At 39.4% G+C, this 17189-nt stretch overlaps 2 protein-coding genes across 11 annotated transcripts in view; one reads left to right on the top strand and one right to left on the bottom strand.

The window, feature by feature from the left end:
* The window catches only part of BTBD9 (BTB domain containing 9), a 142881-nt gene extending 130780 nt beyond the window's left edge, over positions 1-12101 (top strand). For all 5 annotated transcript variants that reach the window (XM_081854179.1, XM_081854180.1, XM_081854176.1 and 2 more), the window contains one exon: positions 8791-12101. In XM_081854179.1, coding sequence (XP_081710305.1) covers positions 8791-8958 — 168 coding nt within the window. In that variant the 3' untranslated portion in view covers positions 8959-12101. The remainder of the gene's footprint in view (positions 1-8790) is intronic.
* LOC309337599 (uncharacterized protein) overlaps positions 1-17189 on the bottom strand; it is a 72810-nt gene that overhangs the window by 7230 nt on the left and 48391 nt on the right. For 2 of the 6 annotated variants that reach the window (XR_014154416.1, XM_081854234.1), the window contains 2 exons: positions 12528-12599; positions 8122-8170 (listed from right to left, as the gene is read on the bottom strand). Coding sequence is in view for 1 of the 6 variants with exons in the window: in XM_081854234.1 (XP_081710360.1) it covers positions 8143-8170; positions 12528-12599 (100 nt within the window). In the remaining 5 variants the exon portion in view is untranslated. Of the gene's footprint in view, positions 1-8121; positions 8191-9698; positions 12600-17189 lie in introns of all 6 variants that reach the window. The other 4 variants (XR_014154415.1, XR_014154417.1, XR_014154418.1 and 1 more) reach the window with 4 other exon arrangements.

The following is a 17189-nucleotide window of genomic DNA, read 5'->3' as shown; positions in this document are numbered from 1 at the left end:
TGGTCCATAAATGAGGAAAACACAATTAGTCCTTATTTTCTTTAAGTGTGTGTGTGTGTGTGTGTGTGTGTGTGTGTGTGACACTAATTTAACCCACAGTGTTGAATACAAAGATTCTAGCCAGTTAGTGATTCCTTTAGAGCAGGGGTGCACCACCTGTGGCCCTCCAGATGTTTCTGGACTACAACTCCCATCAGCCCCACGCAGCATAGCCGGTGATCAGGGATGATGGGAGGTATAGTCCAACAACATCTGGAGGGCCACAGGTGGTGCACCCCTGCTTTAGAGTGCGGCAGGCAGGGGTAGCCTATTTATTTATTAACTTAGGGTGCAATCCAAATCCTGGTTGCCAGCCAGTGGGGATGTATGAAGTGGTGATGCTCCCTCTGCCACGGCCACTACTGAAAAGGCCCTCCCCCTGCTCTTTATTTAGCTCATTTCATTTGGTGGAAGCACTCACGGAATGGCTTCTGAAGAAGATCTTAAGGTTCAGGTAGATGCCTAGAATAAAGTGAGAGGTGGTTATCCGAAGTTATCCAGTGAGGTTTTTGGCTATGTTAGGGTTTGTGCTTTGATCTACTTGGTCAAAATATTATATAGTCCAGCTATCACACTGCACTGGCTCTACTAATCGATTAGTATGAGTTACCTGAAACTATAGTGAATGCAAAAGTTGCTCAGGAGAGTAAATATTTCCTATATCCTTGCATTATATTCTCTTCGTGACATGTTCCTATTTTCTAACCTTTTTTTTTTTTTTTTACACTTCTTGGCTGTGGGTGATCTTTTAATCTTTCTTTTGTCCTGCTGGTACCACTAAAGGACAAGTCGTTGCATTTTGTTGCTCATTTTCATTTCATCAGCTATCTAAGCAATTGGGCATACATATCTTTGTAGGACTGCATCCCTTGAGTAGGATGGTTGCTTTTTCCTGTTGCATCAGTTGTTACTTACTTGCAGCCAGGGTTTGACTTAAACGTAAGAGGCACTTAGGGAACACAAGGCCCAGTGCTTGCCATCCTATTTTCACTTCTAGGCCTACAGACACCAATATCAGCATATACCCTAGGCGAAGAATAAGAGAGAGAAAGCAAAAAACTGAAATGAAGCTGTGGTCTTAAGAGCCTGGCGAAGAAATGTATAAAACTGCTTTTTTATTTTAAAAAATCTGGTCATGTTGCTGAGTTTTCTTGGAGATTAGAGCCAAGTTCTTGATGTAGGTTAGCATATTTATATCCCTGTCAGTCACATTAGAAGATCTTTTTACTGAAAGAGAGCTGATATATTTTAATCTTGTAAAAAGTGAATCATGTCATTTCACAGAATAAATAATAGCTCCATTAAAATAGAAGCCACAAATGCAGGTAGGTAAATTATTCATCCCTTTAAACTGTATGTGCTGAGTCTCACCCACCCCACCCCGCCTGCCACCAGAGAACCAAGGCAGCACTTTAACCTGTTAGAAGCTTAAATGTGGGCAGATTAATGTCTCTAAAGCCAAAGATATTACATGCTCCTGCATACATATTTCATACAATGGGAAATTATAAATAAGTCCATAAATTAAACTTGGTGATGGCCTTGGATGGTATTAACCATTCATTGTCTGATTCTCAACCAGAATCTATGCTGTTTCCTGGGCTAAAGTAATAAACTCGTTACAGATTCAAAGGTATACATTTTTTAACCTAATCAGTGCTTACTGCTGCTACAAGGTTTATTCAGTACCAAGGATGCTTCACAAAATGCTTATTCTGGGATGTTTTTCCTTTGCGCCCCTCCCCCCATACTTGATTTAACTAAATACAATGTCTGCCTGTATTTACAGTTTGTAGTAATTAGGATCATAGTAAACCAGAATAGTGTTCCATTTTGAGTTCAGCAGCCTGTCGCCAGCAGTGATCATTATCAAATGCTTGAGTGAATATGCAACTAAATGCATAGTAGACAATTACAGGATAGCCCGCTGCTAGGGAAAGTGCTCTCATAATCTGCTATTAGTGGTGAAATTAAGCCCTAATGGCCTTTTGAGTGATACGATGATATTCTCAGTGTTTCAAAAGTGCAATGATACCCATGTAATATTTTGAAACATTTTTCATGCAAAGTTCCGCAAATAACACACTGCTCTCTTGTTCCAGATGAAATCGTAGGCTTACTTTTTAACCATTACATCTATGTCATGGGAAGCATGTAGGTACATCCCATGCTGAAGCTGTACCATTTAAAGGTCTACAACCTCCCTGTAGGTAGTGTCAAAGGTACAGGCCTTTGACACAAAATAGTCTGTGGGCAGAATCCAGAGTCTATGATTTCATGTTAAAGATATATATGATTGGCTCTGTCCATCTTATTTATGAACTGTGGAATGAATCCATGGAAAAAGTGGTTCCCGGGACCTGACTACGTGACATGGTAACATTTAACATGTGCCAGGCCCAAGAAGGAAAGGGGAACTTAAGAGCTCTGTTGAGTCAAACCAAAGGCCTAATTAGTCCAGTATTTTCCCTAAGCTAAGGGAAGTCCACAGGTAGAGGCTTTTACTTAACTTGTGCTTCAGTCTATTTTATACAGGCTGGTTTGTATTAGGTCTTGTATTTCAGAGGCCCTTATTAAAGTACTGGCTGTCCTCCATAGAAGGCATTACCGCAAATTTAAATGCTAGATATTTTTGCAACTATGATTTAAGGTGGGGCATGATCCTTAGTCAGCCCAAACCTTGTGATGGAAAAAAGTATGCCAGTTATGCAGCTCAGGGCAGAAACAGACATCATGCCATTGCTATTCAAAAGCATATCAACTGGGACTTCCCATGTGCCCATAGTGTGATATCTGTAAGCTCTGGCTATGCATCTATTACATTCCTTTCTTTCCCAAAGTTGTGGGTGTTATACTTGCTCTTCTAATCTCACCTGTGTCCAATGTTTCCAGACAACATTCTCTTCACGCTGCTAGAGCCACTAGAGTTAATGGGATATTTTAAAGTATCTGCTGTACAGCGAGGAGTCATCTGTTGCTTAGTGCATTAGTATTGGCATAATACCTGAACTTTAACTTTTGTAACACTATGCCAGCTGTTTGCCAAGTTGCCCCAAACTTAGAGGGGCAGTTTAAATTAAATGAGGAGTTTAGGTCTTTTCCTGCGCAATAATGAACTTTACCATTCAGTATCACTTGTTTTCCCTCTCAGAAATCAACTCCATCTTTATTTAACATGGGGAGCAACTAGAGGCTGTTAAAGTGAGGATTCCTACATTCAGCCCACTTAATCCAAGAAACCAGATTCATTCCTACCAGTAGCTGTCCCAGCATTCTGTGGTATTTCTGAATGTTCTAGGGATGCATTTGGACACATTTTCCATCCTGTTATTTCAGAACTGCAAGAATACATATGATGGATAGAGCAGAGGAAGCAGGGTTGGTTTATTTGTTTTTTGTGTCCTCTGGCTTCATCATGCAATAGTTTGTGTGGATTGACTTTGTAGTGCCAATCATATTTGAAGAAGTGCTAATTGCTAGCCGTTAACAAGCTTCTGTTTCTTCATATTTTTCCTCTCTGTCTAATAGTAGTCTGGTTGCCACCTGTCTTTTTGAATAAGGTATCTCAAAGGCTAATTTAAAAAAATCCTGGATCCTATTTAATTATAGCTATTAACTGTGCATTTCTGCTTTCCAAAAAGTTTGACAGTGTTTGTGGAATATTAATCATTTCCTGTTCCTCTGGTGTTTAAGCTCTTTATCCAGTGTGACTCTGAAATTTTTGTTAGTCTTTGGATGTTTTGATTTCTTGATCACTTGCTCAGCATGATTTTGATTTCCTTCAGCATTTTATCAGCCTCCTTTGGGAGAAGTCTGTCTACTTCTACCATCTGCCTCTCATCTTTCTTTGTGAATGGTGAAATAAAGAATGCATTATGTTTTTAGCGATATTTTATGGTGCTTATAAAAATCCCCTCATGCTACCTTTTCAAGCTAATGCTGCCTTCTGTAGTAGCCTCTACTTCCTCAACTGTTTTAAAACTAGTTTTCATTACTTTTCTTAACTGCTTACAAAATGTTCCTTTTCTTCACCATCTGTGCTTTATCCCTCTCATCTAACCTTTGTCATGCTTGTTGATGGCATCTCACCTGTACATTTCCTTTTGGATTCTGTTATAACACAGAGTGTAGATTGTTCCATTCTTATTTTGCTTGTCACATGTACCACTTAGCGCATCCAATCTTTACCTTCTTTTGTTTCTGTTTGATTTCCCTTGCAGTTTTCTAAAATGTTACTTGCATCCTCTAATTAAGCTAAAACCCATCTTGTTCTCCTGATCTGCTTCAACCAAAATCTATGTTAATAACACACACACCAAAGCAGCACATATTTCCCATTTTCTTCCGTGTTTGCAGGGTTCATCTAGTAATACCTTAACAGTCATTTTCCTTCTTTGGAAATGAAAGCATATGGGGACACGCAAACATACAGTCCTTCAATGAAGATATTTAAACTGTTCAAGCAAATACATGCATGAAATGGTTCCTTCCATGGAAATGGATAGCGAAGGCATTCTCTTCACGGAAGCTCTGTACAGACACCTCTATCCTGCACCCAAAATAGATCCCCAGATCATTTTACATATTTGAAAACGTTTGCTTGGTATTGTTCTTTTGTAGTTCTACCTGGTGTCTTCAGTTATAGTTGGTAGCACTGTCTCTTAATACCCTGACTTTGCAGCACGTGTTCCAATTTTTTATTCTGGTACTTTGTCCTTGTATGATTCTATTTTATTGTGTATATGATACATAACTTTTATTACTTTGAGAAGCATTTAATGGAAGATGCTGTTTGGAACAATAATAACAGTGAGTGTAATGATGCTATAACATAACAGAGCCACTCAGATTTGACTTCTGATATCAGGGGTGTACTCAATTACATTGCCTTCCCCGGAAAGTAATGTATTATTGTCAATTGATCCAGTAACAAAATTCAGGGGTTGCTTTTGGGGCTGTTCTGGTGTTTTGTTTTGTGTGTCTCCCCCCCCCCCATTGTGTTGCTGATCATGGTAACTGAAAAAATGGCAACAGCTGTTGCTGGGGGGTGATGGAATTACAAATAATTGCAGTATTTTGAGAAGTGCCTTTAATCAAAGCATCACAGCAGCACATGTGCAAATGTGGAAATCACCCTGACAATTGCAGGAAAAGCTATCATATAAATATAGATAGATCTCTCCAAGAAAATAGCGAAGGGACAGCTGAGGATCCTTTAGAAAGCAAACAAGAGGGGACTTCCAGTGCAGCAAAATGGCCATCACCATTAAAATGATGGTCGCCTGCTGAACAGGGAACCGTTTGCGACGTTGCCATTCCATTGCCACCGCTGTGTTAGGGAGAGTAGGCTACACAAACTTCGCTCCCTGAGATCGTTGCCATCTCCCTCAAATAACTGAGACCCATGAGCCTGTCTCTTTTGCTGTTGTGTTTTGAAGCACCCTCAGGTCTACGCTGTTGGATTTTTTGCATTTTTATTTCTCTTCTTCATTATTTTTAACATTGAATTGACCCCAGAGTTTGACCTTTGATCATTTTTAGATTATAAATATAGGTAAAGGGTAAAGGTACCCCTGCCCGTACGGGCCAGTCGTGTCCGACTCTAGGGTTGTGTGCCCATCTCACTTAAGAGGCCGGGGGCCAGCGCTGTCCAGAGACACTTCCGGGTCACGTGGCCAGCATGACGAAGCTGCTCTGGCGAGCCGGCACCAGCGCAGCACACGGAAACACTGTTTACCTTCCCGCTATAAAGCGGTACCTAATTATCTACTTGCAGGAGGGCAGGAGCTGGGACCGAAAGACGGGAGATCACGCCGCCGCGGGGATTTGAACCGCCGACCATGCGATCGGCAAGCCCTAGGCGCTGAGATTTTACCCACAGCGCCACCTGCGTCCCACTATTATAAATATACCATAATATAAATTTATTTTAAGATATCAATTAGACTCCTTACTTCAGCTCCTGATTTTAACCTCCAGTCTCTCATATTACCCTCCCCCTTTCCTTGTTTGTCTTTTATTGATTAGTTAGCTAGTTTGTTTTCTTCCTTTCCTCACCCCATATATATATACACACACATTCAATCCCCTACCTCTTTCCTCCCATTTATATAACAACCAATTAAATATGTAATTGTTCTTCGCATCTTCTATCTATTTACTTCGACTTTTTGACCCAAGTTTTAGACTTGTCCAGATAAATTTTTTGGTGAACTTTAACCCTTCACCTCTCTGCAATCCCAGTTGGAATTGGATGCCATCACGCTGTTTACAGTGAAAGGATCTCTTCCCCCCCCCCCCCATGCCAGTTATTTAGTTTTTATTTTAGAAAACCTAGCAGTTACACATTCCCATCAGCCTCTTTCTTCCTAAATTCAAACTACGAAACTGTTTCCTTCATCCCCAAGTCAGAGAAGTATGCCATAATAGACATTTCTGGGAATCCGCTGGCCATCAAATGCCACTTAAATAAGCTTTCAAGCCTTCAGGTCATTTTGCATATCCAGAGACCGTGCTTGCCACAAAATATTTTTAAAAATTCAAAGAACATAGTGACTGAAGTTGCATTGGTTTCACACATACTGTGGGGACTGAATTATCCAGAGAAAATCCAGGGGCTGAGGTAGACAATTCACTGCAGATGTCTGCTCAGTGTACTGTGACTCTCTAAAAGGCTAATCGAATTCTAGGCTGTGGTGGAGGAGGGAGAATATTCTAATAGTCTTATATAAATCAATGGTATGTCAGTAACTTGTTTTTAGCCTTTTCACTCCCAGAGAGATAACAGGGCCTGGATAAAGCTAAGTGAAATCATAAGAGTTTCCAGTCAATGTAAAAGGTTTGGAAAAAGATTTTTAAAAATCTGAAGAAATCTAAAGTAAATCTAAAGTAAATACAAATAAAGTAAAAAATAGTGGTCACGGCAAAAGCTTTATCTTAAGAAACTTCACCGTTATTATTTATTCATTACTAGTATCACTCAGCATAGTTAATTGACAATAGCTATCAAATCAACACAGAGGAGCATTTTTTTATATTATAATTTTTACAGAAGAATGTTACAGAGCAGTTATCATCTGAATTATTCATATTAGTATTGTATATTTGCTTTGGTTTTGCATACTATAACATTAAAACCCTTTGAACAATAAGCAAAAGCAGTATCTTTTCTTTTTCTTTTGTAAAGTTGAGCTATAAGCATGTGGGCCAGTTCGGACAGTATTTCTGCCCCTTCACCTGTATGTTATCTGAGTTCAGAAATGTGTGCTTCCTCTCAGGCCCCACACACCATATGTAGAAAGTAGGGCTTGCTTTAAATCAGGGGTGGGGAACCCTTTTGGCCTTGTGGGCCAGATTGTTATCTCCTCTGACCTCACGGGCCAACTTTGGCACATGGATCAATTACTGTATCTTACTTTTAATGTTTAATTATAACATAGAATCATAGAATCATAGAGTTGGAAGAGACCACAAGGGCCATCGAGTCAAACCCCCTGCCAAGCAGGAAACAGTTTTTCCTCCTAATAGTTCTATAAGCTTAAATATTTCAGAGACAAAACCTTACAAAAATAATAATGTTACAAATTCATAAAACACTTTTAAAAGGATTTTTTAAATCATTTAGATGCAGTGCACCTAAATGCACTGATTAAATGATTTTTAAAATCATTTAGATGCAGAGGCTTGTTCCACAATTTATGCACAAGAGAGCATTCCTTGTAACTTTTAAAAATAAGAATTAGGTGGAATCTTCTTATACATTTGAAATCCTTAAACTGTTTTCTGCTTTATAAATCAGCTTGATTTTTAAGGTGCAGGAGTGTTTTTTTGAATGCAGTTGGTACCTTCATCTGAGAAACAAAGAGTTTTTGCAGTCTGATTCTAAGCAGAGTACCTCGTATTTAAAGTTATCAAATATAAATGCTTATAAGAGAAAGCCATCTCACAATATTTATTTTTCTCAGTGTTTCATCTATGGTGTTTGTTTTTTAACAGGCTATAAACACAAAGCTGTGAAATGCAGAACTATACCTTTTGTAGCCTAGTGCTATTCATAAGAACAAGCCTGTCTACGGGATTTACCTGCTAGAGTGGTGATTTGTTCTATTTCAGCACTGCTGGCTGAACCATGCTGAAATAAATAAATAAAGTCTGCAAGCATAACAAACAAGTTAAAGCAATGTGTGAAACCTTATAAAAAAAATCCATAAATGAACTAAGACAAGAAAATTTTTTTTTTAGAGAGAATACAAAAACAGCAGTGGTCACAAAATAATTTTAGCAAGGAATAGTTGTGAAAGCTTGCCAGAAGATGTCATAGCTGCTCATCAAAAGGCAATCAGTCATGGCACTTGGCAGACAGGGTGTTGCATTGTCTCTATGTCACCACAGAAAAGGCCCCATCCCTTCTTCCCACCCTTTTGATGCTGATAAGGAAACTGAGTAGTAGAGCTCCATGAGACAATCTTAAGGATCAAGCTGAATTTGATGGGCAAAGACCATTCTTCTATAGTTCCTGGTCATTTAGGGCTTTAAATTTAGCCTTGAAACAAAGTAGTATTCAGCATAGATGAAATTGGAGTGCCATGTTCGATATTCAGTGGGGCTTACATGAAGGCATGCATAAATTTGTGGTCCTTTACCATGAGCAGCTTCTCTACGCTCCATTTAGAAGGTTGTTTAGTTCTAACTATACTACCCTGTGTTCCCATTTTATTGGTTGACATTCTCTTGTTTTGTTCTGTTTTTCAGGTGTTTCATTGTGTACATTTTGAGTGCCCAGCTCAAACTGCTGCCCACAAGGAGGAAGGCTGCGAGGAAGACATGTGCACAAGTGGGCAGCAGCTGGCATCCCGTCCACCTCGAGCGTCGAGTGCCAGCTCTGTGCACTCTCTCCCAGGATCCACTTCACACCCATGAGCTCACCAAGCCTATAAAGAGCGTGAATAAAAGTATTTACGACCCCAGTGCCATGATAAAATTGTTCACCATCTTCTTGTTGTAGGCACCTCTTGTTCTCTGAATGGACAGAGGGGACCGTACTTGGCGGCTGGAGATGTTCAAGTGGAAAAGGCCGCCCAAAGACTTGAGGGGTGGCTTCACACTTTCCATTTTGTTCAAATCAGGATGTTCTCCAGGGGAAAGAAATAGGCTTTCAGTTTTCACCAACTCTCCTATTTACACCCTACCTCTTTAACTGAACCAAATCAGGTTGAATCGAAGGAAACAAACCAACAAAAAGCCGAGCCCAATTGTAACATAAACATACCATGTGAACAGTATGGAAAAGAGATAATTACATGTGCCTGCAGAAGGTACTTCCTAGGAAATGGGTCTTTCCTTAGAATGTTTATGGAAGATAATGTGTACAGAAACCATATTTTTATTTAATTTATTCTTGATCCACATTTCTTTGTAAATTGCAAGCCATTTTCAAAGTCTAAGAACGTAAGAGCCTGCTGGATCAGGCCAGTGGCCCCTCTAGTCCAGCACCCTGTTCTCACAGTGGTCAGCCAGATGCCTGTGGGAAGTCCACTAATGGGACATGAGTGCAGCAGCACTCTGCCCACCCATGATTCTCAGCAACTGGTATTCAGAGACATGCTGCCTCTGACAGTGGAAGCAGAACAATAGCCATTGTAGCAAGTTGATAGCCTTACCCTCCATGAAGTTGTCCAATCCTCGTTTAAAGCCATCCGAGCTGGTGGTCATCACTGCCTCCTGTGGGAGCAAGTTCCATACTTCAACTTTGTGCTGTGTGAAAAAATTCTCTGCCCTGAATTTTCCCACATTGAACTTCACTGGATGTCCACAAGTTGTAGTGCTACAAGGGAGAAAAAACTACTATCTACTTTCTCCATGTCATGCATAATTTTATAAATTTCTATCAAGTCACACCTTACTCACCTTTCCTCTAAACTAGAAAGTCCCAAATGCTCCAAACTTTCCTCATAGGGAAGTCTGTGGGTGTATGTATTGATATACCTATATTATTCGCTTATCCTTTTCCTTTTTTCTTGAAATGCTTTCTTGTTTATCATTCTGTATCATATAAATATACCTAATAGTGGTAGGCAATGTGATAATGACTCCATTCGACAAGGAAAAACCCTTAAGGAGGTCGTGCATAAAACAATGCAGTCCAAGGATGCTGTATTGGAATTCTGACTATTTGATATGAATAACAAAATTGTCACTTTTTACTCCCATATAAAACTATCCATCAGGTTCTCAGGTGCAGGAACAATTATTGGCTACTTTAGAAATTACTAAATCATTCTTTAATTTCTACATCAACTGATTTCCAGCATCTTTTTTTGTGCTTTGGAAAACAGAAATCTATCTGATCAACATTTCAGCTGGATTTGGTATTAATCAGAGCCGGTGGTACAATCCTGGCAATTTATAGTAAAGGTTTTTTGTTTTGTTTTGTTTAAAAAAGATTATACTATTCCATTAGGGATTTTAAAAAACCCACTTCTAAGAAGCTTTTCACATAATCCCCATAAATACAGATTTGACTTTTATAGTTGGATTTGGTATGTGTGCTAAGTAATTTACAACTCAGTAGTAGCTATCCTTTGTAACTTAATCAGATTATTTGTTTGATTATTCGGAATGTGTTCAAATGCAGCATTCCTCACATTCAATTGTTTTACATCCTGCTGCATTTCCTGGAGTGAAAGAGGCTATGCATTTACGCACACATGTCAATGCCATCGACCCATCTAATTAGGGGGGGAAAGATGCATTTGTCATGAAGTATGTGACTTTGGAGAATATTATTATTGTCAACTTGTGGTTGTTGTTTTTTTAAGTGGTGTAATATAGTTTGATGCAAATTGTTTGCTTTGACCATGGTGTCCTATAAATAACATTGTTGTCACAGTGCTTAAGCTTAAGTGCTTGCATTCTACTGAATGCTGTTTGTAATAAATGTGGGAAGGAATAGACAGCATTGTGGCTGCAAAGCAGTAAAAGAAAATGACTTCTAAGTTGGCCATCTTCAGTTTTTCTTGCTTTCGGTATTTCATCTGCCATTATCTAAACCAAGCTTGCAAGAGTACTGCAGTGTGAAGTGCAGTGCAGGTACACAGTGACCAACCTTTGGAGGAAATCAGGAGATTGGCAAATGAATCATAGAAATGTAGAGTTGGAAGGGACTCCAAGGGTCATTAAGTCCAACTAAAACAATCTCAACTAAAGCATCCATGATGGGTGACCATCCAACCTCTGCTTAAAAACCTCCGTTTGACAGTTGAACAGCTCTTAGTGTCAGAAGGTTCTTCCTGATGTTTAGTCGGAATCTCCTTTCTTGTAACTTGAATCCATTGGTTCGAGTCCACCCTCTTGGAGCAGGAGAAAACAAGCTTGCTGCATCTTCCATGTATCAAGCCTTGAGATATTTGAAGATGGCTAACCTATCAAGTGAAGAAAGCATCAGATGCTTCTGCCAGGACAAAGGGCCTGGAGGTACTCTGTAGCTATCGTGACAACCTTCATTTATTTCACTCTTGTTCCACAGGATTTCCAACTCTTACTCTAGTGCTGCTCTGATTGTTGGATATGTAGGAAGCTCTAGATATATTGGCTAGAAGGCATCAGCTAACACAGCCTGTAGATGAACTGCAGTTGGAGAACAGAAAAATAAGACAAAGATCTGGGAGAGAATGTGAATGGTCTCTTCCTGCCCAAATAAATTATTATTGCTGAGAAAAGGTGTTGAGCAGTGAAGAAGTGCAGCCTCACTTTTAAGTAGCCTTGTGTCTGTCTTTTCTTATTTTGAATGGAGATAATCTAGATTGCCCATAACTTGTTTTTGATCTCTCTTTTCAGTCAGTCAGTCAGTCAGTTTATAGCACATGCGGGTAAACTGAGGAGAGTGCCAGAGTTCCCCACTTTGGAATGGGGGTGGTGAAATGTTTGGATCACTGTTGTGAACAGTAAGCAATAAGATCAACCTTACCATCTATTATATCAAGCTTATAATACTTTAGTTTTTGACTTTGCCCTTTGCTTCACTCAGTTGTGTGTTGTTGTTATTAAAGTTCTAAATAAATCAAGAGCTTGATTGTAAGGCTATTAATAACTTTTTAAAGACAATGCAAGAATTCAAATAAATCATAACTGATAACAGCTTAATCTTCTAGGCAGTAAATACAATTCTGCATACTGTTTCTCCTGCCTTTTAGCCCCCTCTTTGATAATGATATACTTCATCAAGCTCCCTATGAAGGATGTTGATACCATATTTCCAAGTATTTGAGACAAACCTCTTTTTAAGAGTCTTCCAGAAAGCATTCCTTAACCTCGGGAATGGCCTCCAGAAGGCATCTTAAAACAGAAATTCATGGTAAGAAAAATTCCAATGTTTCCCCCACTGATATATCTGATATAGAAGTTACACACTTATAGTGACTCACACTGTTAGCTCATTTTTCTAAGGACCAACAAAATCTATATATAAATTGTCATCTGTAATTCCATACCATAATCTGGCGTGGCTCAACAATTTGGGGCTGAACCCTGACCCTCTAGGATTCCATGTCAAGTGTTGGCAGCTGAAAAGTTTAAAAGTTTAAAAAAAAGCACATTGTTCAATCACAGCCAGGGGTCTGTGGGAGCAATCAGTAAAATAATAATAATAATAATAATAATAATAATAATAATAATAATAATAATAATAATTAATATTGTTAATATTATTTAAGGATATTTTGGGGAGACACAAAAAAATCTTTTGGGCATTACAATGGAAACCTATTAGAGCAGAGATTACAAAAATAAATTTGGAGAGGTCCGGGATTCACAAAGAAACTTTTGACAGTTAGTTTTCAATTTTGAGTGTCACTAGTGTGTATTTTATGTTTTAATTTTTAATATTTTTTTCTTCAGTTAGAAATTTGAAGGTATTCCTCATCAGGACATGGAAACAATGCAACTATACTGCATTTGTAGCTATAAAGCTTTTTGTAGCCTCCATCCACAAAGTAGCATGTGCATCTTAACACAGACTCCTTAAGCTGCTTTTTAACCACATCCCACCCACGCTTTAAAACTGTGTAGTAATTAGATATGAGTTTTTCACAGAAGAAACGCATATACACTGCTGTGACTTAAGTTGTTTTCCTATTTTATCTCTCCTTGTGTGGAGTATTCAGCTGTGTTGCTTGCAGTATCCCCTAGAAATACCTGACAAAAATCCCTAGGCATCTTGGGTTAAGGACAGCCTCCTTGACACACATCCCTCCAGGAAGCTGTTTTGGGGATTTGTGTTCTAGTGGCAGACCTGGCTGAAGACAAGCCTGTCAGATCTGCACTTGTAACCCCACCCCCTTGCTTGGCCATGATAGGCTAGTTTAAAGTTCCTGGGTAAATCCCAACCGCCCTAGTGGCCAACAGAGGAGCCAACGTCATCCGTTGGCTGCACTGGAATCAGGAGACCACCCAACCCCTGACCTCTGATGGCTCAGCCAGGCCACAGCTGCTGCTCCCGAGCCATAACGGTAAGCTTTACTGTCTTAAAACTGCTAGGAAACTGAGCAGAGTACTCAATTTTTTTTGTCAAGTCATAGTCAAACTATCACAACAAGGTGCTTCTGAAAGGTTTGTTTAGTTTTCTGTTAAACTTGTAGGGATAGTATACAGATTTGGTTGCTTTTAAAGAGAAAAATAAACGGTACAATTTAAAGAGCAATTAGGTATGCTGACTGCTCTGCAAGCTCCTGAATTCCCAGCCCAGTGCTTTAGTACAAACCTAGAAATGCAAGAAGGAATATATTACAGTGTTAAGATGCATAGTTTGCACAGCAAAATACTGTCTGTCCCTATGGAGGCTGTAGGCTGACCACATCAGTTGTGAAGACAGATATGTACATCAATGTCCGGTAGCAACAGGACATTTAAGTAATGCCACCTTGTCCCTTCCCAAAATCACCAAATTGGTATATGTTAACTATCCTGAACCAGTTACAGATAGGTAGCCGTGTTGGTCTGCCATGGTCAAAACAAAATAAAAAAATTCCTTCCAGTAGCACCTTAAAGACCAACTGAGTTAGTTCTAGGTATGAGCTTTCGTGTGCATGCACACTTCTTCAGATACACAGTGTGTATCTGAAGAAGTGTGCATGCACACGAAAGCTCATACCTAGAACTAACTCAGTTGGTCTTTAAGGTGCTACTGGAAGGATTTTTTTTATTTTGTTTTATCCTGAACCAAATTGTAAATAACATTTCCATGTATTTGGTTTAAAGACAGTTTAGTATATTTCATGGCGACGTAGCAGCCATGCAATTTTTCTAAGACAGTCAAATGCTATTTCTGAAAGTGCTTATGCGTTTATATGTATATTAGGCAACCCTATTGCCACAGCATTGCCACATTCTTAGAAATGCAAATTTTCAGTTTTCAGAGGATTCCTTACTGGCCTTTTACATTACGCAGATGCTAATGACTTTTCAAGGCTCTCATTAATCTAGAGGGAAATCTTGACCTTATTAATTTCACTGGGCGACATGCAATTAATTGTGATGGGTCCAAAATTTCACACCCATTATAATTGGCAATTAACATGATTATAAATGCTAAAGCAAAATAGTTTCAAAATCGGTACCTATAACTGATTCACCAGTGTGTCCTGATGCAAAGCTTTTAGGAAGAATCTTCAAAAATAATTCTATAGTAACTGGAGCCCAATAGTAAAAGTTATATTATGCATGTGGACATTACTGTTTGACTTGCACCAATTATTTCTGTTTGATGTGAAGCCTGCAGTGTTCTGAATATTTGCTGCATGTGAAGTAGTACAAAATGCAGACGAACACTGACCAGGGTTGCACAATGCAGTAAGCCAAACCACCCTGAGATGGGTATATAAATTTAAATAAATAATGAAATAATAACTACTTGCTGACTGCTGAGGAGCAGATCACAGCTGCTTTGCTCCTCCCTAGGCTTATTAAAACAGCAGCTAAGCCAAGGTTTGACTTAGTATGTCATCTGAACCTGGGGTCATGTGTAAGGTCTAACTTCTATAACCATGACCTGTAACTATAGGAAATCCCTTTGCTACAACTTACGGTTAGTACGGAGAGAACTTAGCAATAGGTCATGGAGCAGAAGGCACACTAAACCAAACCTTGGCTTAGCTCAGTATGTCACAGCAGTAAAAAGAACCAAAGAGGAAAAAAAGTTAGAGAAATATCCTCCCTGGGGAGCCCACAGTCCCACTGTCTTGCTAAGCCACAGCTTGGCTTACTGTGTTGTGCAGACCAACTCAGTACAAGAGTTTCAAGGGGAGCACATTAGAAGCAAGCATGGTGTGTGCTGTGAAATGTGTTGCAAACATTACAGCTTCTAAGTAACCATTTTGTGTATCTGAGAAAATAGTGTCTATGGCTGTGATCCTGAGTGACACATTCTTATTCAAATCTGGAACGTGCCTAGCTATTTCTGTTCCAACAGTTTCCACTGCTGAAGAAACCATGTACTTTTTCAACTGAACAGTGGCTCATCTTTGGTAGGAGAACAGAAACAGCAAGTGCATTTCTGTCTGGGTTCGTCACAGGCACAGCTCAATTCTTTGGATCACAGCTTATATCTTCAGAAAATAATCTTAAATGACATTATCAAAGGGCATCTTGCAAATCTGTTGAGTAAGAATTGTGTGGTATCCTAGGGGAGGATTTAGTTTTTTTTAAAACGTTAATTTTAAAACATCCCAGTAGGAAAAGAGGATTTAAAAATTATTAACAGAATGAATGCAAACTGACAGCTGCAATGTGTTGGATCTCTGGTGGGACCGTGGAAATTCTTGCCATGTTTCCACACGATGACTACAAATTTCATCACATGGCAGTTCACTTATACGTCACTCAGAATTAATTACTTCTCATATTTTATTTCTCTAACATATGTGAGCAATGGCTAAGGGTAACTCATAAAGAAATGGTATGCTTTTGAAAGGTTCCATGCTGACATTAATCATTATTATCCTACTGTGTATCCAGCAATAGCCACATTTCCATTCTATATCAGTTTTTAAGTGTGTTATTTATAGCTATCAGATCACTGAGTTGTGTCCATTACTGGAGAGGTCTGGGGGCAACAGTTCAGATTACATCAGATGAAATACTACAGCTGGTGACTAAAAACCATGAAGGTGGGGGAGAGAAGGGAGGGCTCTTCCAGCTTGGTTAAGAGGTAAAGGAGCAAAGAGCCAGAAGCAATGCTTTTGACCTCTCCCTTGAGTTGCCACCAATACTTATTATAATTATATAGTATTTAAATTACCATGTTGGTAAATGGATTTTGCAAGATCCCATTCAATGCCATTGGGGAGGATGTGCTTTGAAAACCCTTTGAATTTTTTTAAGCTAGCATCTTAAAACCTTATAATTAATTGGTTACACAAGGATTGCTTTGATATACCAAACAAGCTTGAAAACCTGCTTTTGAGTCAGTTCTCTGCTAGCCCTATCACTAGGCAGAGTGCGGTGATTGTTTCAGGCAGCTGACCTGAAGTGTCACGAAAAGGGTAGGAAATAGTTATTTAGTTTGTTACTGTTGTTGTTGCCTGCCAGGAGCCTTACAGAATTTTCTGCCTCAATGACTTGTCTAGTCTTCTATATCATGCACTCGGAATTAGAGCAGGACAGTGCTGGTGCATCAACTTATGCTCTGCACCAGGCAGCAGAATGTTTGGGGTTGGTCCTGCTCTATGCCAATAGGATGAAAATAGATGTGTAATGATGAAAAGCTAGGCATACAAAGTAGCTATTCTGGAGTCTCAAAGGGAGAAAGTATGTTCAAATGCTGCTAGCACAACTCAGAAATTCAAAATAGAATACAATCATACCTCGGAAGTAAAACACCTTGCAAGACAAATGTCTTGGCTTCCAAACACCACAAACCCAGAAGTGATTGTTCTGGTTTGCAAACATTTTTTGGAACCCGACTGTCCACCGTGGCCTCCAATTGGCTGCAGTAGCTTCCTGCAGCCAATCGGAAGCCGCGCCTTGGTTCTCAAACGTTTTGGAAGTCGAATGGACTTCCGGAACGGATTCCGTTCGACTTCTGAGGTATGACTGTACTGGTGAAATGCCATCAAATCAACAGAAAGGAGGAAACGGAATGAGCACCTGTCAAGGGC

Source organism: Podarcis erhardii, assembly GCF_964252035.2.
Source record: "Podarcis erhardii genome assembly, chromosome: 3".
Classification (NCBI taxonomy): Eukaryota; Metazoa; Chordata; class Lepidosauria; order Squamata; family Lacertidae; genus Podarcis; species Podarcis erhardii.
The sequence above is the reverse complement of the archived record's forward strand: the minus strand, read 5'-3'. Positions and strand labels throughout refer to the sequence as shown.